The sequence below is a fragment of the Lissotriton vulgaris genome, unplaced genomic scaffold, assembly GCF_964263255.1.
Source record: "Lissotriton vulgaris unplaced genomic scaffold, aLisVul1.2 SCAFFOLD_1641, whole genome shotgun sequence".
In the NCBI taxonomy this organism is placed as follows: Eukaryota; Metazoa; Chordata; class Amphibia; order Caudata; family Salamandridae; genus Lissotriton; species Lissotriton vulgaris.
The window spans coordinates 88,385-112,203 of NW_028242617.1; the positions used below are offsets into that span (position 1 = coordinate 88,385).

Below are 23,819 nucleotides of genomic sequence, written 5' to 3' on the forward strand. Positions count from 1 at the left end.
CAAAACATCGAAACACCACAATCATAAACCTTCTGTGACAAAATACGTGTGGTACTGATCTAAAAAACATAGAAAATTATCTTAAACTAAAACCCCTGGTGCATGGCTCGTCCCCATAGAAAGAAACAAAAGCAATCTCCCACCACTTAATACTTTCAATGCCCTCTCAGAAAAAAGATCTCCTCAACATTGTCATTGGAATTGCAAGCAGACTCTCTGGATCAGCTTCAGACAAGAACTCCTAAAAGTCTTTAAAGATATTCTTCATACAATCTGCCCTGGGGTGGTAGCCAGAAAATTACTGACGTCCTAGGTGGATTATTTCCCCAAGTTGAACACCACCTACATTAGACCATTTAAAGAGAAAAACCTAGATCCATCTGACCCAGCAAATTACAGACCAATATCTAATGACCTATTCCTAGGAAAAGTGTTTAAAGATTTTTTTTAACTTTTCAAGTTTATGGAGAAAAATGGCGATGGAATCCCACCAATCATGACTCAGACCAGTTATGGGAACAGAGTCAACTATCATATTAATTTAGGATGACTTAAAATGTATAGTGGACAAGACTGGAGTGACTGGTCAATTGCTTCAGGACCGATCAGCAGTATTTGACATTGTCCACCATCCAACACCTGCAAAGGAACTTGAGGCCCATCTTACGACACCTGGAAAAGTCAGAAACCTAGTTATAGCCATTGACTCAGAACTATCCCTGATACTATGTCAACAAGGTCACAAAAAGCATCTTCTACACAATGAAAACACAATGATGCATCCTCGCTTACTGTGTATGCCAACAAAAGCTGCAAGCTATCCCAACACTTATAATTTGCAAGATTTCCTCCACTGACATCTTTTACATTGGCATCCTCAGTTTCAGCATTCACAAAATACAGCTAATTAAAGACACATCTGAAATACTCCTGCAAGAATCCTTCTCCGCTTCCAGCCAAGGCAGCACATAACTCCAGTCCTGCAGTCACAACGTTGCCTACTGGTAGCTGGAAGAGCAATGTTCAAGGCACTCTGCATCATGGCGAAAAGACTGAACTGCTGGTGGTAGGGAAAGCAGTATCAGCATGGTCTCATATGTGGTGGCCCACTGAATTAGGCAGTCCTCCCATTCCTGTGGATTCGGTAAGAAACCTTGGCGTAATGCTGGACTCAGACCTCTCTTACAAGGCCCATGTCAGCAAGGTTACTGGTAGATGCTTCAGCATATTGAGGGTTCTTCGGAAAGTACTAGATCTCCTCCCTATGGGCGCCAGAAAAACTATTGTTCATGCCCTAGTGACTCTGCACCTTGATTATGGGAACGTTCTGCTGATAGGGCTGAGTAAGAAAGGCCTCCATCAACTTCAGTGTGTTCAGAATGCCACCGCACGCCTTGTACTCGGACTTTCGCGAAGAGCTTCTGGGAAGACCGCTCTGGCCAAGCTCCACTGGCTCCCTGTAAGGGAGCGGATCAAATTTAAAGCTCTTTGTTTTGCACACCGCATTGCCCAGGGCAAGGGCCCAGATTACTTAAAGAATCTCCTCACTGTACATCGCCCCATTCGGAATTTATGATCGTCCGGTGCGATGTTGCTTAAACTCCCCCGTGTCATCAGGGCCAGAATGGGTGGCCGTTCTTTTAGGTACCTAGCATCTAAACAGTGGAACGAACTCCCGCTCCATCTCCGAATGGAACCCTCCGAATCTAGATTCCGGGGGAAACTCAAAACATTTCTGTTTCCTATCACGTAATCCTTTTCTTCCCCTCGGCTTGTTTAACATCTGCCTACTGAAATCTAGCAGCAGTTAGCGCGGGGACACACAGTTTTGTGTAGCCAGGCGCTCTACAAATGGCTTATTATTATTATTATTATTATTATTATTATTATTATCCACAGAGCCATCAAGGAAAGAGACTACTCCACCTACTAGGTACATTTAAGCAATGCAAACAGAGTAAGACACTGAGCTCATACCACCTTACTATTAGAAATACATAGGGGGCATGACGTTCTCAGTACATACCTCAAAGCTCTGCAACTGCCTACAAACCAAGGTTCAAAGAATTCTCAAGCATTTACACTTCAGAAGAGAGGTGAAACCATGTGGTTATTTCCATAATAACTAATTCAGACTATCACACTGTAATAACAATTGCTCCTCCAAGTACCATCTCCAGTCTACAGTTCACAATTACGAAATAGCCCAACCTGTATACAACTTTCTATGTTTACGTGGGTTAGGAAGGGCTGACATACGTCTATCCGGGGTATTACATAGTAATGTGAATTCATATATAATACTCCTTGCTCACACTAATACGGATGCCATAACATTCAGCAGTCGGGAGGCCAATTGTAGATCAAACAGGCTGCAAATAATTCCCTTATGCTGCTTAATCTTCATCACACAAGGCAGACCCCTTACATGTCATGTTCATCACCCAGCGCTGTGCGAATGCACAGCCATAAACCACCCATCACCAACCCAAAAGGTATGGAATAAATGAAGAAATCTGCCACATACTGTAGGCTAACGGAGGACTCAAATGTTGTCCATCACTACAGTGCCAAAAAGCTGCACACTAAGACCGCTTCATGACATCTCACAATGACAATCATATATGGGATTAAAGTAACAAAATCCATCTCAGCATATCTTCCCACCATCTCCTCCTCCAACTTTCCCTGCTCGGCCCATAAACCTTAAGAGACTCATAGTATGTTACCCAGTGCACTAACTAGCTAAGTGGAGTATGATCAAAAGAAACATTATAAAGGGATCTACAGACCTGTTCAAAGCTGCCCACTTAAAAAACAAAACCTAAACTGCATGCCTAGATCTCATCTATATCGATATCTATATGTCATCCATTGAGTTGCTAAGCACTGCCCCTCATAACATGTTATCGTCATGCACAACATTGATACGCTTCCCAAACAAGACCAAAATAAAAACATCCTCCCAAACATACACCCTACATGGTGTAGCATACTACTCATTTGGGAAAGTGATTCAGTGCCCCATATGATGGCAGAAAGGTCTATATCAAGTATATAATACAGTCTATGATGGACTAGCTCTGTAGTGACTGCACATCAAGATCTGAGGGATAGGAGAACATCGACTCACCTGTGATGTCCATGATGTGCTGGCTCTAGACATGGTGGTGACGGGGCACAAAGGAGTGGAACTTGAGGTAGAGGGAAAGGCTTGGGAGGGCTCACACCATTCATTTGCCTTCTTATACATATTGAAAGAATCCTTCTTACTGCCCCTTTGCAATTTTTTTCCCCTTCACATTTCGTCAGGAAAAACTGGGGCGCCGATTCACAGAACTAATCTGAGATAAAATCCTAAACTTACTACTTTTGGTATTCACAGAAGGCATTTAGTAGTAGCAAAGTTAGGAGTCCTAACTTTACTACTAATAAATGCCTTCTGTGAATACCAAAAGCAGTAAGTTTAGGATTTTATCTCAGATTCGTTCTCTGAATCTGCCCCCTGGTGAATTGTGAATGGGGAGAAATGACTCAAATGAGGTTAAATCTGTGGTGATTGTGAGTGCATACTCATTCTGATCATTGAAAGCCATAATGGGTAAGTAGCACAGCCCCCATGAATGCTGCACTCTGTAGTATTGGTATTACCAGTTGCATTATTACCTCCCCAGACACTGGAACTCTCTTAATGAGGCCCAAGTCTTGCCTAATGGACATGATGAGGATTTCCCGGGGTTATAGCTCATCTGTTATCGCTAGAAATGTGTTTCAGAAAAAGAAACAGATTACATGGGCATCTGATGTCCTTTATCCTGGCCATGCCTGGGTGTACCCTGGAATGCAAATACATTTCTATAACCTGTGCTCACTGCTCGTTGCCAGCCATGGTATTTAACGTGTATTCTTTCTGCAGACCCTTGAAGAGATTGGCAAGCAGGAGATGAACATTGCCTCTCTGAAGCAGGCCATCAAGGACAAGGAGACCCCACTGAAAGTGGCCCAGACCCGGCTGTATGAGAGATCCTTCAGGCCAAACGTGGAGCTCTGCAAGGATGCAGCACAGATCAGGTAAATGCAGTGCAGATCTTCACTCAATATGTGATTCTTGTGTGCTTGGACACTGCTTCACCCTTGATAATCACAGTTGGTAGAGACTTGATGCTATCATAGCTTTGGGCGGTCCGTGAGTTTGCCACCCAGTGATGGACGGTGCAGGTAAGAGCAAATGGGGGGGGAGTCAACAGATGACGACAAGGGAAAATAAAATGAAAAAAAAGAAAACCACTTACAACAGGCCCGGACTGGCTGTTGTGGGCACCGGGCAATCCCAAGGGTGGGGGCCGGTTTTGTTACAAGGCCGTTTTTGCAGCATAGCTGCAAAAGCAGCCATGTAACATAATCGGCCGAAAACCGACCCAACAAAGAGCTCGGTCGCACCCCCAGGGGGCCGGCCGAGCACTTTGCCAGGGCCGGTTTTGGTTCTCAGTCCGGCCCTGCTTGCGCTTGGTGAAATTGCTGATCTGTGCTGCTGTCGCCCAAAAAGGTGCCACCCGGGGTGGACCGCCCGAATCACCCTCCCCTCCCTTTCCCCTCGGCTACTCCACTGCTGCTAATTTATCTGCAGAACTCAGTTTCAGCACAGAACGGACAAGATAAAGAGTTTGTTCACCTTATGTTTGGTACTTTGGAAAAATGCTTCAGTCTCTTCCTTTATCGGGTTGTGGTTGTTCATACATGATAAAAACGCCTCAGAGGTATACAAATTAATGCCAGGTTTATTATTAACACACTCCGTGGCAAGCATTAGCCAGTGTTGATTGACACCGAGCCATATGCAGAGGTTATGCCACACCATTTAATTCCCACTGTCAGCTCCCCTGTAACGATACATTCAACACAACAGACAAGCAGATGGATGGTAGCCAACTCAAAACATACTCTAATATTATGCTTAAAGCTATTGTCCAGGCGAAAAACAAATGTGAGACAAAAAATATCTCATTACAAAAGTCATAACCCACATAAACATATCGCCAATCCACATATAGTCTAAATATGTGAACTATGCCCAGTGCTTAATTTCTGCCAGGGCCCTCATCAGGAGGCCATTGCAGGTTACACCACCTATTGCCCCTGCTATCGCTGCCAATGACAGGGCCAACCCACCTATTAACTATCACATTCCTACAAGTATGCCGATACAGAATATTCTAGAACCCAAATCTATAAGAGTGGGTTGGCCGGCAGGTATTAGTAATTTTCAGTGTATCTTGAGTTAATGAATAACTTTTGTTGCTCTCATCTCCAAATTAGACAAACACTACCACCATATGGCAGACTTAAATAAGTGCTGGTGTTGAAAATGAAGTGCTGTGCCGAGCACTGGAAACCACAGGTTCAAATTAAACCATAACTATGTCCTAAGCAGAGTAAAAAAAGGAGATCACATCAATAAGGCAACCAACTGTACTCATATGGATCCTACCTTTCATCATGTTACAAAATCAACCAATTCTCACAGAATTACAGGTTTTGAAAATACTGCCCTACCCATACAGCATCGTAGCACATTTTAGCATATTTGCCTGGTCTCCTTTGACAACACTTCTCTTTTGCCCCTTTTCCTGTTGCCGTAATAGGACTTAGAGGTTCATTCATGCGCTGACAGTTTGATTAACCAAACCCGTGGAGCCTGGCCACCACATCTGAAGATCCCTGCTGGGTCCGTAAGAATTCAATTGCCAAAAGTACTCCAGCCAGCATGGTGGATGGGTTTTGTAAAAAAGTTCAATGCTGACCACTCCATCGGTATGTCCAGTCGTGGGTCCTGTGCTTTCTTTGCCACCGGAGTCAAGCTAGCCTGGCTGATGAGGGGTGATGTCTCGAAACCGGTCCGAGGATACTTGTTTCCAGTCCAGGGAGGATCTGACCTGGCACCTCGGGTTAGACTGTTCCCATGAGGCACAGGGTCAAGACTGCTTTGCATATGGCTGGGTCTGAACTGTATTGGTACGGGGAGCAAAAAAAACGATGGATTTAGGTCCAGATCCATGTACTGGGGGTGGGTGTTGGACATTGTGCAGCATTCTATCCATTAACTGTTCTTTTTGCATTGACCACTCCACCGTGTCATGGTGGCATGACGGGCTGTTCAGGTTTTTTTTTATTCTCAAGCATCTCCCCTCAAAGCAGCGGTTTGTTTTTGAAAAAAAAATTGTATTTCCTAGATGCATTAGGAGTTTTCTCCTAGTGTCCTTGTCATGCCATATGTGGCAGACCGCGGCAGGAAAAACTGTGTTCGAGACCCTGAAATAAATAGAACCTTTGGTGGTATTCATCTGGGACCTGCAGCAGCTAGCCTGCCCCAAGGGAGTTTCGGCACCAGAGCCATCTGCAAATCTAAGCTGTTCCCACACCAATAAAGTAGATCTGGGAACCAAGAGGTGGGTGCACAAGGCATCCACTAGTTCCTGGGACTTACCCCTTTCTCACCCACATTTACAAGAGGGCCTTCAAGCGTTTCTCCTTGGTCGAGACAAGCAAATCATGACCATCCACATGGCCCCTCCTTCAGTCTGGTATTATGTGAAAATGTATACCCAATAACAAGAAACCCATCATCTCAAACCAATTTTCATTAAAATGATGACCACTGTTTTTTATGAGTGGCTTGTCCAAGATGTGGTCAGCACTGGTATTTGAATGTGCCGCGAGAGGGTGGATTGGGGGCTTTCTTGTGAAATAAAGTGCACAGTGTTAACAAACACAATTAATTCAATGTTGTGATATTATCTTGGTACTGAATATAAGGTAACAGGGTTCTTGGCTCTTGGTCCATCCTCAGAAAATGCCCCTGAGAACCACTCCTCTCCTATGCGTGACTCTAATTAAATGTTCCCACTGGTTGAATGCTTTGTGGTGTTGACACCCAAACAGTATTTAGTTGAATACTACCTGCCAATCCAAACTACAAGCCATCGTTACCTATCACTTTACTTCACCAATCATCTGGCTTAGCCCTGGGGTTATACAGCACAGCGCGGGGTGGCAAGAGGCGCAATGGTCCCTAATGAAGCAAGAACAAAATGGGCCCAGTTAGCATTCCAGGGCAGTATTAAAACTCAGCAATAGTTGTATTTCTTAGGTTGCTGAAATCCTGCCAAAGCACTTCTGCACTAATGGCAGCTATACCTCTGCTTATGTGTTTCTGAGTTTCTTATTCTGCCTGTCTTTTACTCTTTTCTCCTTATCTCGATCAGTCTCGTATCATACCTCATTCTTTGCTTTTACTGTCTCCTCTCTAACCCTGCCACTTTTTCTACATCCTATTCTCTCACGCACCCTAATTTACTTGTATCCTTCCTCACATTTTTGTCCCATCTCTTTGCTCTCCTTTACCTTCCTTTTCCCCTTTCCCTTTCCCTTTCTCCCCACTTCTTCCTCATCCTCTTCTTTCTCTCCTTCCACTACCTCTTACTATTTCCTCAGACTTCCATTTAAACCTCTTTGACCTTTTACTTTTTTTCTCTTTCATTTCATATCCCTATCTATCCAAATATTCTTGACCAATTTCTCCCAACGTCTCGCTCATCTCCTTCCTTCTGTCCTCCATAACACCCTTAATTCCCCCAATCCGTTCTTCTCTCTATCTCTTTTTGCTAGTTCTTAACTACTTTCTCTCTCTCTAGCAGTTACCTCTTTTCTTCTCTCATGTTTCTAACATTCACCCTCTCCTTTATCTCCCCTTCCATGCTGTTCCTCATGTGAGTGCTTTTGCCTGAAAAGTTAAGGACATGACTACCGGGCCCAAAAGGGACCCGTTTCAATGTCCATTGCTTATATCCTTACAAAACGCAAGCAGTCTGGTGAAAAGACCGCATCCGTGAACACAGAGCCGTGGTACATATTTTGTTTTCCAATCTACCCATCAATCAGGCATTGCAGTACCTCCAGGATTGTTGCACTGCCCCACCCGTAAAAAACAATGCTTTTCAAAGAAAAACAAGAAAACAAAAGTAGCTCTTCACTGGCACACTCTGTAAAGTGGTGCTGATGTGTTTAGGTGTGAATAAAATCAATCTGGCCACTTTAATACCACTCTTGCTTTATTTAGTTATGTATTTCTTTTTCATATTTTGAACCTTTTATTTCTTAGGCTGCACTTTGGAATAGAAAAATGTCAGGAAAAAAAGAAATTTCTAGCAAAAGTGTTTTTCTTTTTTGGATCCATTTCACAGGGGAACAAATAAACGAAAGGAGGAAAGAGAGGGTGAGAACCCTTTCTTGAAGTCACGGTAAGTGAGGAGGAGCTGCTAGACAGAAGAGGAAGAAAGAGAGAGGGGGCAGCTGAAGTGGTAGAGCAGGAAGAGTGAACAGTGACTGTCCTTGACTTCTCTAAACAAGAAGGAAAAGAAAGAGACATTTTCTTTCTCTGCCCACCCGCCCATTCCCGAACGGCCGCGAAATGCTGATCCCGCCCACTTCAACCACTGTTCATACATATCACTATGAACTGGAATTTTGGAAGGTACATCCCAAACATGCCCCTTCCAAATACCAAATCAGCATTTGGTCGCAAACCCAAATTGTAATTCGGTAATGAGTTCCCAAATCACAATTTGGTGTTTGTACATTTAAAAGTTCATTTTTTAAGTCACAAATGGTCCTATTCTGTGAATTGTGCTGTTAGGGACTTGAAAAATGCTTTATACATCTGGCACAGAGTTCTGAATTTCCATATCCATTCGCTGCCACCAATACCAATAATAATAAACCAGACACTCATGAACAAGTGCAGTGGCCTCAGTTCTCATATCTGTCAGTGTTATCACTTGCTCTCGCCTTAGAAAGCCCAAGGGATGTTCTTCCTTCACATTCACAATGCCCCTCATGGTCTGGTGCATGAGTTTGGATCTCATTCTGTGCACTAATGGAGAGGTGAGTAGGAAGTGTGTAGAAGAACACTGCAGTAATCAAAAACTCCACCCGGTAAGCCAACCAGCAGGAAACTGAAAGTAAAAGACAGTACCCAAGTATGTTCCACCTCAACATCCAATTCCTAAACATCTCCTACATCATGCTACTGTAGAGTAGTCACCACAGCAAATAACTTGTACTGTCAGGCTGGGGTAAATCTATGCACTTCTACAACAGTGATTCGAAAAGCCGCGAACTGCTAGTCCTCGAGTGCTGGGACCACCAGCGCCGGGACCCTCCCTGGAGTAGCCGCGCGCTCTACAAATACCTCACAACATAACCACATGGACAAATCTTTGGAATTCTTGAAAGATTAACTTGATTATGGATTTCTGAGTTGGATCAGAAAACAAAAAGAAAACAAAGGTACAACAAGTGGATTTGTGAAATCAAAAGGGTGCAGCAAAGCAATACAGAAGTGGGTGGTTCGAATCAAGTAGGGCAGGGGTGGGGACGATACAGGACGGGGAAGCACTACAAGGGCGGGGAGAAGCAATACGGTAGTGTAGGAGGGATCACAACATGAAGGTGGGAAGCAAACAGAGAGCAATGTGGAGCGGGAAAAGCAAACAGAAGAGAGAGGACAGTGTGGTGCTGGAGGGAGAAGCACACGGGTGAGAAAGCAATGTGGGGAAAAGCACACCAGGGCATCATAGAGGGCGGGTGGGAAGAAGTCATGGTCAGAGTAAGAGCAACATGAGTGCGGCGGAGGGGAAGAGTACACAAGGGAGACAGCCGAAGAACACAAATACTCTTGTGGAGTGCTTAAACAAAAAGAAAAAAGTAGTGGCTGAAAGGGAGCAGGGGAAGGAAACAAGCAATGCTCCATGCTCAAGGAGAGAGGCAAATGCACATACAGGAAGTAAACCCCCACACAAGATAACGAATAAGAAATAAATCAGAGTGACAACAAAGCCAACCAATGATAATCAATAAACGGGATTTAAGCCCTTTGTGTGCTGACAATATATCTTGCAACAGACAGCGCTGTCTAATACACAAAGCTCTAATAGACAAAACAGGAATAGCCAAGTGGGCCGAACAGGCAAAATAGGCAGCTATGGGGCAGGAGTGAGGATACTTACACCCTCTATTAGGAGAGGGCTTTAGGAAAGGTGGTTATAAACAAATGAGGGCTGCCTTTTACTTGACTCACTTTAATGGATGAGAACTGGAACAATGAAGATGGACATATGTTAATACCAAAAAACTCAGCCCTTGTCCCTCTGGCCCTATGCAACCCCACCTAAAATGGCCATAAAGGAAGCCCTATAGGTCTCTGTATTGGGCACTAGCTCACTAGAGGCCACTGGAGGGACATTTCTCGTAGGAGAACTGAAATCTGAGTTGTACATGAGGACTTGGGGTGATGAGGGAGCCTATCCCATCACACTTCACATCCACAAATGAATGCATTGTTCTGCTGTCATGGATTGTTTTGAATCTTTTGCAAATGTGTTTTGTTTGCTTCAAACTTCAGATTGGTCAACGAGGTGGAGGAGCTGACGCAGTCCATCCGCTGCCTGCAGCAGAAGCTGGAGGAGGCGGAGCAGTCGCTGATGAACATGGAGGACACCAGGGTGTCCTTCGTGAAGGAGATAGCCATCAAGGAGAACAGTCTGTTCATTGACCGGGAGAAGTGCATGACCCATCGCACCAGGTATCCAACCCTAGTGAAGATGACGGGCTACCAGTGACATCACTTCCGGGAGAAGAAAGGAAGGGGAAAACTCTACAAAGGTTTTGTGCAATATCTGTATGAAACTACAAACAATTGAATATTAGGATATATTCACAATAAGGCACTGTTTCTCTCTATTTTATTAATGGTATCTTGCACAACAGAAAGTGTGTCACAAAATCCTACGGGTCTTATAAATATAATTTAAAGTCATGCAGCACAGATACCGGAACAAAATAATAAATGTAACGCTAAAATGAGTTGCACAAGTGTGTGGTTTCCTTGTCGTTCCTTTTACACCCCACAGCAGAGGCGTCGCCTATACTTCGACATTAATTCACATTGTTAAACATCTGAACATCTCCACACTAATGTTGGACCCCCTCCAACCACAAACACACGATGCTACTGTCAAGACAACAGCAGATGCACATCTGTGTCTTCACAAATGGCTTCCCTTCCAACCTGGACTAATGGTTCTTCCCAGACGAAAAGGGTTCATTATGTTTTCTGTGTTCTGCAAACTCGTGTGTCCTGGTCAGTATCGAGAATAAAGGCCCTGTGAAGTGGTTCATGTCATCACTAAATCTGGTTAGGGTTGTTTCTTTTTTGGGTTGCCTTAAAAAAACTTTTTTTCCCTGGCTGTTTTTGGTTCAGATTTCAGAAACTGTTGTTGACTATCCACAGGAGGATGCTTGCTAGGAGTACTATGGCCAAAATCGGAACCAGGAATATCATATAAATGCATTCCAGCTGATTTGGAAGCCAGAGTGTATCCAGTATTCATTCATAATGTATTGTAGCTTGGCGACTGTGAACAATTGGTTTATTATGAACTATTCGTATATATATATATTTATATATATATGTCAAACCTCTGTTTCCCTGGCGCTGCCGTCTCTCGCTCAGCCACGAACAGGAACCAGACATGGACCAAAGTCTTAGGATGAAGAAATTACTTTATTGCTGTCGCCATAACTTTTCGGCTCGCATGAGCCTTGATCACATATATATATATATATATATATATATGTGATCAAGGCTCTACGGAGTTGAAACGCGGTATGGCGGATGTACCTTGAGGTCTAATTGAATGCACCTAATTGTTGTCTGTGCTCCTTTCTTCAAGAATTTGAAGCGCCAAGCAGCAGGGGAGTGTTTTAGCTATATATGTATATATATATATATATATATATATATATATATATATATATATATATATAGCAGAGACTATTTCATATATATATATATATATATATGAAATAGTCTCTGCTATATATATGTATATATATATATATATATATATACCTACAGCATTCCACTCCACATGGAAGAGGTAGAGGCCACTCGGGGGAAACGTCGGGAAATCTTTATTTAAAGAGCTCATGCATAATGCATTTCGTCCATTTGAGCCTTCCTCAGATGCCGCTGTATGCAAGGTATTACTCCACCCCCTCAGCAGCAACCCATGGCTTGGCTTGCACTTCATGGCGGGCCGGAGTCATATCAATAACTTGAAGATGAAAAGACTGCAGCAGCAGCAGGTGCCAGTGATATATATTGGATAAATTACCCCCTGCTGTGCATTGTAAGGATATTGCAAGTCACTGAGGAGTTCCATGAATATAGAGAGGAACGAGACCGAAGGCCTGTTAATCTCATCTGCTTAGCAAGTTTTATTCCATACTTCATATCATTTTCTTTGAACACTTATATAATGGGACGTGGCTGTCCATCTGATTACATTTCGATCATGCTCTTTTGTGCGCTCTTCATGCCTAAGTTGCGTGTTGGTATTTATTCCTGCTTTTGTCTTGGGAGTTCCTCTTCTAGAGCTCTCAATTCTCTAGGTGACCATTGTCTTTTCTGTTTTACCATTCCTTAAGCCCTCCCGCATAAGACCACTTTGTAATCGTCCCACAGTACTAGCGTTGAGTCAACGGATCCCATTTTCTCAATAAAATAATGTTCAGTTGCCTCTCTTGATTGTATGACTATAGCTGAGTCTTTAGTGCCATGGACAACAAGTGATCCTTATTAGAGAATGTGGCATGCACCTCTGAGAAGTACAAGTACTGTGTGTGTGACTATAGTGTCGGAGCCTCAAAGTGTCTCTGGGATCCGATACATTTGCAAATTTCACCTGCTGCTTCCCTCTCCCCCGTCTCTGGACTTATTTCTTGTGTTGTACATAACTGGGTTAAAGTCCCCTCTTAAAACATGCATGAAGTCTAAAGTTTCCTCCAGTAAGACCCTCAATGTTGGAGCAAGTGGCACTAGCCTTTAATATGGAACAGAACTCCACTTGAGGGATGTGTATCTGAGGGCCACAGGGACACAATCTGAATGAATGTTTGTACCGAGAAATGGTACCAAGGGTGCTCTTTGTTCTGTGGGATCGTGGGGGGCCACTGTTGGATGGCTCACTATTGCTGCTAGTGAGATCCCACGTGAAAGTGGGGCAATATTGTCTGGTGGGGGGCCCATGTGGTATCCTGAGTCCTACACAGTTTTGTGGGTTACTGCTATTGTGGAGGCAACCACACAGGAACGTGGAGTATATTCAGCAGGGCGGCCCCTGTGAAATATACTGACCTTGTCCTGGTGTAACATGCAGGCACCAAGGCACATACAGCAGTGACCACACTCCAGAGAAGAAACCTACAGGGCTTAGGGAGGCTTTTATTTCATGTAGAGTTGAGCCCAATGCAAATACAAGGACCATCACCATTCCCTTTGTTCCTCGAGGCTGGAAGCTACCAATAACCTAACATATTGAGGCAAATTCTATGGAGGGAAACACAGACACTCAACTTGTTGGAATTTCAAAACTGCCTAAGAGTCAAACAGTGATTGCAATGCAGGGTTTTGACTTCTCCAACTCTAGTATGTTAGAAATACACATGACTGTAAGAATGTCAGATATGTAGATCTGTATCTATTCACAGCATGTCATAGCACTTCACATGTTATGTTATGCTATGCTATGTTATGTTATTTAAAATTTATAAAGCGCGCATACGCCCAGGGGCTTCTTGGCGCTGGAAAGAGATAAAAAAACATAACAAAGGGTGGATCAACAAAAGTCTCTATTTCAAATATGCCTGTGTGAATAGGTGAGTCTTAAATGCCTTTCTAAAGGCAAGAAGATCCTTGCTCTGTCTAAGGGCTAGCGGCAAAGAGTTCCACAGGGTAGCTGCTAAAAAATGAAAACTGCTGCCTCCCTGTCGTTTCTTCTTAAAGCGAGGTACCTCAAGTAGGTCTTTGTGGGCTGATCTCAAGCTGCGTGAGGGGACGTATCTGCCAATCAACTATTTGATGAATAAAGGGCCCTTACCTTGCAATGCCTTAAAAATGATGCACCCGGCTTTGAATTCGGCTCTTTGGGCCAAAGGTAGCCAGTGCAAGGTCTCTAAGCCAGGTTTGATCGAGACCCATTTGGGAACATTGCAGATCAGTCTGGCAGCTTGGTTCTGTAGGTACTGCAATCTTCTGAGTTGGCCTAGGGGTAAGCCAAGATAGAGACTGTTTGAAAAATCAATGTGGGAGAGGATTAGGGCCATGACCACCTGGATTAGGGCAGTGTGGGTGACTATATTAAGGTCCATGAATCATACAAGTAAGTCAATGTGCAGGAAGTGTTACATAAGACAGAGTTACAAGGTGTATGAGTCGCATACCCTCAATACTGGTCTTCTTTTTTTGCAGTTTTATATAGAGTTTGACCTGAATGTATCAGAGCTCTTTACATGAGCACTGGTTGCATTACAGATGGACGCATTCATTTTTAGGCATGGGGAGATTAGGTGATTCACTCAGATTCCCATGATGTTTGAGCCTCCTGCCAGACTGACTCGCACCTGGCTGTGCCAGCTTCAAGGTCGGACGCTCTAGCCATTAAGCCACATACTCTGGTTGGTTGGCATTGTCTGTTAAGAATGCTTGTTGACGAGAAACACAAAGTCAGGATTAAAAATGTGTGTGGGGTTCACTAGACACAGTGGGTGGAGTTATTTATACTGATGAGTCTTTCTTACTATTCATATAAACCCATTTTCAGCAACTTTTAGGGTAACGAAAGATTGAAAAGACACAGTAACGTTCTAGCAGTTTGCATTCCTTGATGCCGCTTCATAAATGACTTTGCAACAAAACAAGGACTGTAAATTATGACCTGCAGGTAAAACAAGGATCGCTGCAACAAAAGGAATAACGCCTGAATTATCGCCATGAAATACAAATCAGCGACATGCCCGTTAAATATTCTGCTGTGCTGCAGACGCATTAACCCTCCATGTTATTTTATAGTGAGTCAAACCTACGACATAACCACACCAGATCTCTCCAGCAATTGCATTATCCACCAGAGTTTTCTTACTGTTATTATATTCTTGAAAATTCGGGGTACAACAAGATCTCGCCAGTAGTTGCCTTGACCCCATAAGTTATTTTAAAGTGCAACCTGTCTGTTAGCAAAGAAGCCTGGACAGATTTACTGTTACATTTGTCCTTGTTAAAAATTTCTTTGTGGCACAATTTTGAAAAATTAAGGGGCATATTATCAAGACAGGTGATAGAATTATCGCTGTTTTAGCGGCAGAAAGCTGCAGCTAAAACGGAGATAATGGGCTTGATAATATGCTCAATGGAATTCCAATTGAAGCCCATGTTAAATGTGAAGGACATCTAACATGGGCTTCAATTGGAATTGCATAGAGCATATTATCAAGCCCATTATCGCCGTTTTAGCAGCAGTTTTCTGCTGCTAAAACGGCGATAATTATATCGCCTGTCTTGATAATCTGCCCCTAAGTGTTTTTGTTGACTTTCAAAAACTGATACACATGATTCCGCCCTGCGTGACTCCACCCTCTTTCTATTTCCACACCTTGATGTTTTTCCAGCACTGTTCAGGAGCTATGTCTATTGTCCCATTTCTCCCAAGCCCATGTCCATTTATGTGTTCCATGATGTGCGCTCATCCCATATCTGAACAAAACAAACATTTGATGTCTTTCAATTCTTACAACTTATGAAGGGGGTGTTAGACCTGTCAGCCTTAGGGTGGTCTTCTCCTAAATGATTTGCCTTCCTCCTCCATTTTTGCTGTTCTTGATTTTGCTTTTAGGTCTCTGTGCACTTTACTACTGCTAACCGGTGCTAAAGTGCATATACACATTCCTTAAAACATGTTAACATTGGCTTATTCCCAGGGGCCTGCAGCACCTATTCTGCCACCCATGTTGACCTGGCAAAACAAACCTTATGTCAGGCCCAAACCTTCCTTTTTAATGCATATAAGTTACCCTCAGTGGTGGTCCATGCAGGTAAGCGCAGTGGGTGGAGAGATGACACACAAATAGGAAAAAATAAATAAATAATTGCTATTCTTTTGTCTTTCAACACTCCCCTGCTCCGCTGCACTTACCTGCAAGGACCGCTGCTGTCACCCCTAGGTTAGACCCTGGACAACCCTGAGGGCAGGGTACATTTTATTTAACATGTAGGACCTGTACTTTTAAGTTTTACATGTTCTGGTTGTGAAAAACTCTTGAACTCATTTCTTCACTATTGCAAGGCCTGCCTCTCCCATAGGATAACATTTGAGTTACCTTATTGCACTTAATAAACTGTAACTTCTAAATGGTAACAGGTAACCAGTTCATTTTTGGTGTCTTTGGAATTGTGAGGAAACATTCTGTCTTATGGTAATATCAGATTTTAAATTACTCTTTTCAAAATGCCACTTTTAGAAAGTTACATACTCATAAGTATCCAGTAGCTACTGTTAGAACTTATACAAAAACAGAGCCAGTGGAATCAATTCATAGGCTCTTGTGATGTATTTCACAATTTCTTGGATTATTCCATATATTCAATGACATTCAATTAATGTCAAACATTAAGCGCAACACAAACATATAAAATATACATGAACAATTAACACATACAAACAATCTTTAAAAATGTGTATAATTCATCACAAAATCACTGATTATACACATCTGTAAAGATTGTTTGTATGTGTTAATTGTTCATGTATATTTTATATTTAGATCATAGTGCCAGTTCACTTGCTGAACTAATAATAGTTGAGTACCTAATAGCCCAGCACACATTGAAACAGGTGAACAATCCACATTTCAATTCATTGTCCCTCCGCCTACATATGCATACAATCACATAAACTCTTCCACACTCAGGTCCTGATTCACAAACTGCACTTTGTAGTATGTTTTGTAGTACTACAAAACATCGTACAAATTGCAATTAACAAATGAACAAACTATGTGTCGCGTATTATGCCACCACTTTACCTATACTCAAGTGTTCAGAGCCCTTTGCCTCAAATGCGGAGTCTCCTCACAGGTAAGTATAGGTTTTATTAGTAAATGTGGCAGACACACAGGGAAGTGGCTTAATGAAGGGGCAGACTTACTACAAAAAGGGATGGAATTAGCGAGGGGAAAGGGGGATTGAAGGATGGTCAGGGAGAAGTTTAGGGAGGGACATCACCCAGCCACACAAGGGGAAATAAATTGCAAAACTTAGGGGGTGGAGGCATGTAACTTACACTCTTGAAAGTAAATTTAGACAGAGTTTGTGAAAACTGAAAGTAGTAAACTTACTCAAAAGTGTAAACTTCCTAAAAAAATGTAATTGCCTATGTAAATCAGGCCCTCAATCTCTCAATCACTTCTCATTTCCAATTTCACAAACAATTGCAGGGGTGGGAAGTAAGATGAAGTTATTATGTCGGTATTGCAGACAAGATTAAGAAGTACCTTACCATCTTCTTTTCAAATGTTGGTTTTCTGTTGTAGCCACTCATTACATCTCTAAACCTTAAATTAATTTTTAATATGGAATATATATTATAACTCTTACATGTGGTTTGTTTATGCACATTCCACAACATGGATGAGTTATTTTAATTTGCTGAATTATTGTGCTCTGTGATTATTTCATAAAAAGGTAGCAGCCGCTTGTATTCTTTTCACAACAAGGCAGTTTGATTATCTCTTCACACCATATGCTTGGCTTTTTTTTTCTAACTAATCATAAAAAAACATCATGTTTATAAAAACTGAATTACAGTTGGCAACAATTTCTCTATTATCCAGGTAGCCTCTGAGAACCTAAAGGTACTATTCTCTGAGATAATGACTCTATTCAAATGTTAATTAAGAACTACATCTGAAGATTTAGAGTGGATTGCCATATGGCCCGCTCCAGCTGACTTCACTGCAGAGTTTACAATGGGATGCTAATGACTGTATCATGTCCTTGATGGATCTGGGCTCTTAACTCCCGTAAACATATTTATTGAACCAGATGTTTTTATGTCAGACCTGCTGCCAGGTTTACCTCTGGAGGGCACCTGCCTCCTAAAACAGGTGCTTGAAAGCAGCCAGCTATACAGATGTCAGGATACAGTATGCACTGGGACAGGAACGGACTAATTTGCATACAGCCAGGTTCTGAAACTGGGATGGTGCAGTGAGCTAAAAAACGGTGTTGGATCTAGCCCTGATCTCTTGACTGGGTGAGAGTATTCTGCTTAATTCAGAGACTCTGTCCCTCACCACCCCTTGTTGTAAATATTTTTGTCCACCCTAAGCGTGGAAGGGTATACTCAGATGTGAGTCCCTTGCTCGTTGCACCATCAGGATTCAAGCAAACCGGGCCGAAGACGGCTGTAATGCCAGAAACCGGTCCCCGGTAGCTTGTTTCCTTCCCAGTGTAAGAATTGGCTTTTGTAGTTTGGTTTGCCCTGTTCTCATCATGCACTGGGACAGGAACAGACTAATTTGCATACAGCCAGGTTCTGAAACTGGGATGGTGCAGTGAGCTAAAAAACTGTCAGAAACCATACAGATGCACTAACCTGTAGCAAGGTACAGCAGGAGCGATGTCCGACGTTAGGTCTCCCTATCCCCTGCAATGGCACACCTCGGGTGTGATAGATCAACACCTCTAGGCGTAACACCGCCAGGGAAGGGGAAAAAATGGATAAAAGAAACAATAAAGTGCAGCTGTTCAAAATAAAGTAGCAGATAACTTCGGATATCTGTGCGAAGTATTATTCTCTGATCTCTGGTGATAGACCCTGCAGAGGGAGAGACAAGGTATCATTCATACATTCCATACCTCTAAATAGATCAATATATATATGTGTTTGGAATATAACTTACAGTTTAAATAGCCGCCAGAATCTCCTAGTAACCATTCAAAACAGGAAAAGAATAAAGCATAAAAGAAAGAAAAGGTTCTATAGGTAGCAAGGCACTCAATAGACTATGAGTGTAGTCCCAGTAGATCCTTTTGCAACTAGAACAATTTCTTCTTTAGTCTTCTGCAAGCTAATCTTTCCTTTACGTTGCAGAATCTTCTGTTAATTCACAAAAGGATTCTAATCTCCACAATTCTTGGATTTCTTAGTCTCACTCCTTTTAGAACAAGAATGTTTCCCAAAAGTTCATACCAAAACCATATCTGAATTCAGGATTTGTAACAAGGTCAAAAAAGCAAAAAAAATATAAATTCCCCAAGTCCAGGATGAATTTAAAACTGTTCGACCTTTCTGTTGCAGGCAAAATAGAGCAACCGCTCTTCTTCAAACACAGCGCGAATGAACACGCGCTGTGAACAAAAACAAAGGCGCCTACCGTGAAGCCGTTTCTTTCTAGCCAGTAAGCGTCCAACTCAGTTCAGTGGAAAGCGGCGCCTGCCGTGATCCCAGCGCGTTCAGTGCGCGATCTTGGCTAAGCGTTAACGCTCCCCCAGCTTACCGGCTTCGTCTCACGCCAGGAAGTCCAGCAATGGTGCATCAAAACGGGAAACAGGAAAAAACGAAGAAACTCCGTCGAATTACACAAGGCGCTGCCAAGGCTGCAAGCAAACACAGCTTACTCCTAGGATCAGGTGACAAGCACCGGACTGCTGCTAGAGGAGGAGTATAAGTGTAGACTGATAGAAAGTGTGAAAGGACATCCGCCCCCAAGCATTCTGGGCTCTGTAGTTTTCACCATTCAGACCCTACTTTCTCTCATTCAAACAACCCAGGTGCGATGTGACAGAACCCCCTCACTAGGACCGACGTCTCGGCGGTCCACCAGGCTTCAAAGGGAAGCGAGCGTGGAAACGCCGTAACAGGGCAGGGCAATGCACGTTGGCTCGAGGCTCCCAGGACCTATCTTCAGGGCCATACCCTTGCCAGTCAACCAGATACATCACTCGGCCTCTCACATATTTCGAATCTAAAATGGCCCTAACCACATATTCCTCTTCACCCTCCACAAGGATCGGAGATGGCCGCACGGGTAACCTGGTGTGAAGGTGACATGGTTTTAACAGGGACACATGGAACACAGGATGAATGTGCCAGGAAGAGGGAAGTACTAATTCCATAGCCACAGGATTAATGACACGGCTAATAGGATATGGACCCACAAACTTAGGTTTTAACCTAGTGTTTCCCTTGAATTTCAGATGTTTAGTGTCGAGCCATACCTTCTCTCCCACCTTATACACTGGTTCGGGCGTTCTCTTTTTATCAGCCTGACTCTTATCCCTGGCTCTAGATGTTTCTAGATGTAATTTAGCTTCCTGCAAGACTGCCCGAAGATGAGTGTGATGTTCTTGGATGGTAGGATGCAAGGAAGTAACTGGTTGCTCAAAAGGCAACATGTTTGGATGAAAACCGTTAAGACAGTAGAAAGGAGAACAACCCAATGAGGAATGGACAGCATTGTTATAAGCAAATTCTGCTGTCCAGAGAAGGATACTCCATTCCTCATTATGTTGTAACGTGAAACACCTGAGATATTGCTCTAAGGTTTGATTTAACCTTTCTGTTTTACCATCTGTCTGGGGGTGATAGCTAGTAGATAATCTAGCATCTACCTTCATGACTAAGCATAACGCCTTCCAGAACCTCGAGGTGAACTGAGTTCCCCTATCTGTGATCAAAACAGAAGGTATTCCATGCAGTCTCACTACTTGATGAAGAAAGGTGACAGCTAATTCTCCTGAAGTGGGCAATTTGGGCAATGATACAAAATGACCCATCTTAGTTAAATGATCTATTATAACCAAGATGGTATCATTACCTCGACTAAGCGGCATCTCCACTATAAAGTCCATAGAGACTGTATGCCAAGGTGCAGGCGGAACAGGTATAGGTCTCAACAACCCACTAGAAGGCTGATGCCTAGACTTAGATTGAGCACATATAGCACAATGTTTGATGTACTCCTCAGTATCTTTGCGCATTGTGTCCCACCAAAAATATCTAGACAAGGCCTGAAACGTCTTTTGTAACCCCAAATGCCCAGCTAGAGGGGAATCATGAGTCCATGTTAACACCTTTTGTTGTACTGGCACATGAGGTATGTATAGTTTTTTATCATGGAATAGCAAACCCTGTGACCTTGTTCTCTGTAGAGGAGCCTCATCCAACCATTCCTGCACATCCAGTTGTTGGTAGTGTAATTTTACATCTTCCAAGAAATCATCTGCTGTTGTTACCACTGGAATCACAGACTCAAAAGAGGCATTCTGTAGAATGACAGGAGGTTCTTCTGATGACATCTGGGTATCCTCCACACCTGAGGAAGGTCTTGACAGGGCATCTGCTTTGCCGTTTTGTGGGCCAGGTCTGAATTTGATCACAAAATCGAAATCTGCGAAAAAGAGCGACCATCGAAGTTGTCTAGGCGTCAATGCCCTAGCGCTCTTTAGGAACAGCAAATTTCGATGATCTGTAAAGATTTCCACCGTATGCCTAGCCCCCATCAAATGATGCCTCCATTCCTCACTGACCCTCTTGATTGCCAGCAACTCCTTGTCGGTAATGCTATAATTCACCTCACACGGTGTTAGCTTTTTTGAGAAATAAGCGACCGGATGCAGCTGGCCCGTGTCTGGATTTCTCTGAGATAAAATACCTCCAATGGCATAATAGGACGCATCCGTTTCCACAACAAAAGGCTGAGCCGGATCAGGATGTCTCAATATGGGTGCACTAGTAAAACAACTTTTCAAAGTCTGAAAGGCGTTTTCAGCCTCTTCTGTCCAATGAAATTGCACTCCTTTTCGCAGAAGAAATGTCATGGGTTGGATGATCTTTGAGAAATCCTTGATGAATCGGCGATAGAAATTAGAAAAACCAAGAAAACTCTGGAGACTCTTCACACTAGTAGGGGATTTCCAAAGAACAATGGCATCGGTTTTCTTTCTATCCATGCAGATTCCTCCTGGCCCAATCACATATCCCAAAAACTCTACTTCCTCTGTGTGAAAAAGACACTTTTCCAGCTTAGCATACAAGGCATGCCTGCTCAGTCTCTCCAGTACTGCCGATACATGAGGCACATGTTGTTCCCGAGAAGCAGAGTATATTAAAATGTCATCAATGTATACCATACAGCATACATCCAATAAGCCTCTCAGCACATCGTCCATAAAGTACTGGAATGCGGTGGGGGCGTTGCAGAGACCAAAGGGCATTACCTGGTACTCATACAACCCGTACTTTGTGCGGAAGGCTGTCTTCCATTCATCCCCCCGCCGCATTCGCACCAAATGGTAGGCCCCTCTAAGATCCAGTTTCGTAAAGATGGTAGATCCTTTCAATTGATCGAGTAGTACCGGAATTAAAGGTAACGGGTACCTGTTCTTTTTCGTGACCTTATTGATGGCTCTAAAGTCTATGCATGTGCGCAGACCACCTTCCCGTTTAGGGATAAAGAAAAGCGGCGACGACGCAGGGGAGGTAGAAGGACGAATGAATCCAGACTCCAACATCTTCTTCAGATACGATTGTAAGTAGGTATTTTCAGCCTCCGTTAAAGCATAAATCCTACTGCAAGGTATTGATGCTCCTGGTTCCAAATCTATGACACAATCGTATTCCCTATGGGGAGGTAATTTGTTGGCTTCCTGTTCATCAAAAACACCCTTATACTTCTCATATTCTTCTGGAATGGGTCCAAGGAAACATACAGAAGGAGTACTACAACTAGAAGCTAATAGGGATGCAGGTGTTTCTTCCTTCGATGAATCCTTACTCAACTCTCGAGTGCAATGTTCCATACAGTAGGCAGAATTGAGAACTATAGTCCGAGCTGCCCACTTCACCAGAGGATCATGTAAGGTAAGCCAAGGCATTCCCAAGATAAGCTTAAAGTGGGGGGCATCAATCAAATCGAACTGTATCGTTTCAAAATGTGTGGACCCAACCTGCATAGACAACTTCTGGGTATGGTAACATACAGGGCCGGAGGTCAAAGCGGTTCCGTCCACTGCCTTCACAGGTTCAGGTTTTAATTTTTTAATACATTGAATACCCATTTCATATGCATATCTTTGATCCATAAAATTTCCTGTGGCACCAGAATCCAAAAGAGCATGTACTTGAATAATTCCATGACTCTGCATCTCCAATACCACACATACGTTCATGTGAGCAACAGAAGTCTGTACCGTATTAGCCAATGTAGGGAAGACCTCGGAAATCTCCAGCTGCAAACAAGGGGTCTCCTGCTTATTTGCGCTCATTAGTTTTCCGACGTCTCATACTGATTTTCTATTGCAGAAGCCTTTTTTCCTCCGGAAAACTCTTTATATGAGGTTCTGGATCTAGACTTACACTCCTTGATGAAATGACCCGGCTTTCCACAATACATGCATAACTTTAATGTCCGTCTTCTCTGTCTCTCATCAGAATTGAGGGGCCCTCTAATTCCTCCCACTTGCATAGGTTCCACTGCTTCTGAAGACGGAGGACGTTCCTCAGCGCTAGGTTTTGTTCGCATAAACAACATCCTGGAATCGGACCTCTGTTTATCTCCCTTCCTCTCCTGAAGGCGATGATCTAATTGCACGGTCAAGTCTATCAACTCATCACAAGTCGACGGCATGTTCACTACCTGAGCTAACACATCTTTCAGTTCACCTCTCAGGCCCTGGTAGAATAATGAAGTTCTTTTCTCAACTGGCCACTCAGTTTCTACAACCAACCTATTAAAGGAGGTGATATATGTGAGTAGGTCCTGTGCACCCTGTTTCAATGTTATTAGCTCTCTATCTAAGGTCAGTTGATGTGCCTTCCTATCAAAGAGCTTACGCATTTCGTCACAAAAGTTATCAAAATTAC

The 23,819-nt window shown here is 43.1% G+C and overlaps 1 protein-coding gene across 1 annotated transcript in view; it reads left to right on the top strand.

The window, feature by feature from the left end:
* Window positions 1–10,929, top strand: part of LOC147668894 (tektin-4-like) — a 71,562-nt gene extending 60,633 nt beyond the window's left edge. The window contains exons 5-6 of the mRNA XM_086948373.1: window positions 3,917–4,071; window positions 10,460–10,929. Of these exons, the coding sequence (XP_086804499.1) occupies window positions 3,917–4,071; window positions 10,460–10,676 (372 nt within the window). The 3' untranslated portion in view covers window positions 10,677–10,929. The remainder of the gene's footprint in view (window positions 1–3,916; window positions 4,072–10,459) is intronic.
* The last annotated feature ends 12,890 nt before the right edge of the window (window positions 10,930–23,819 follow it).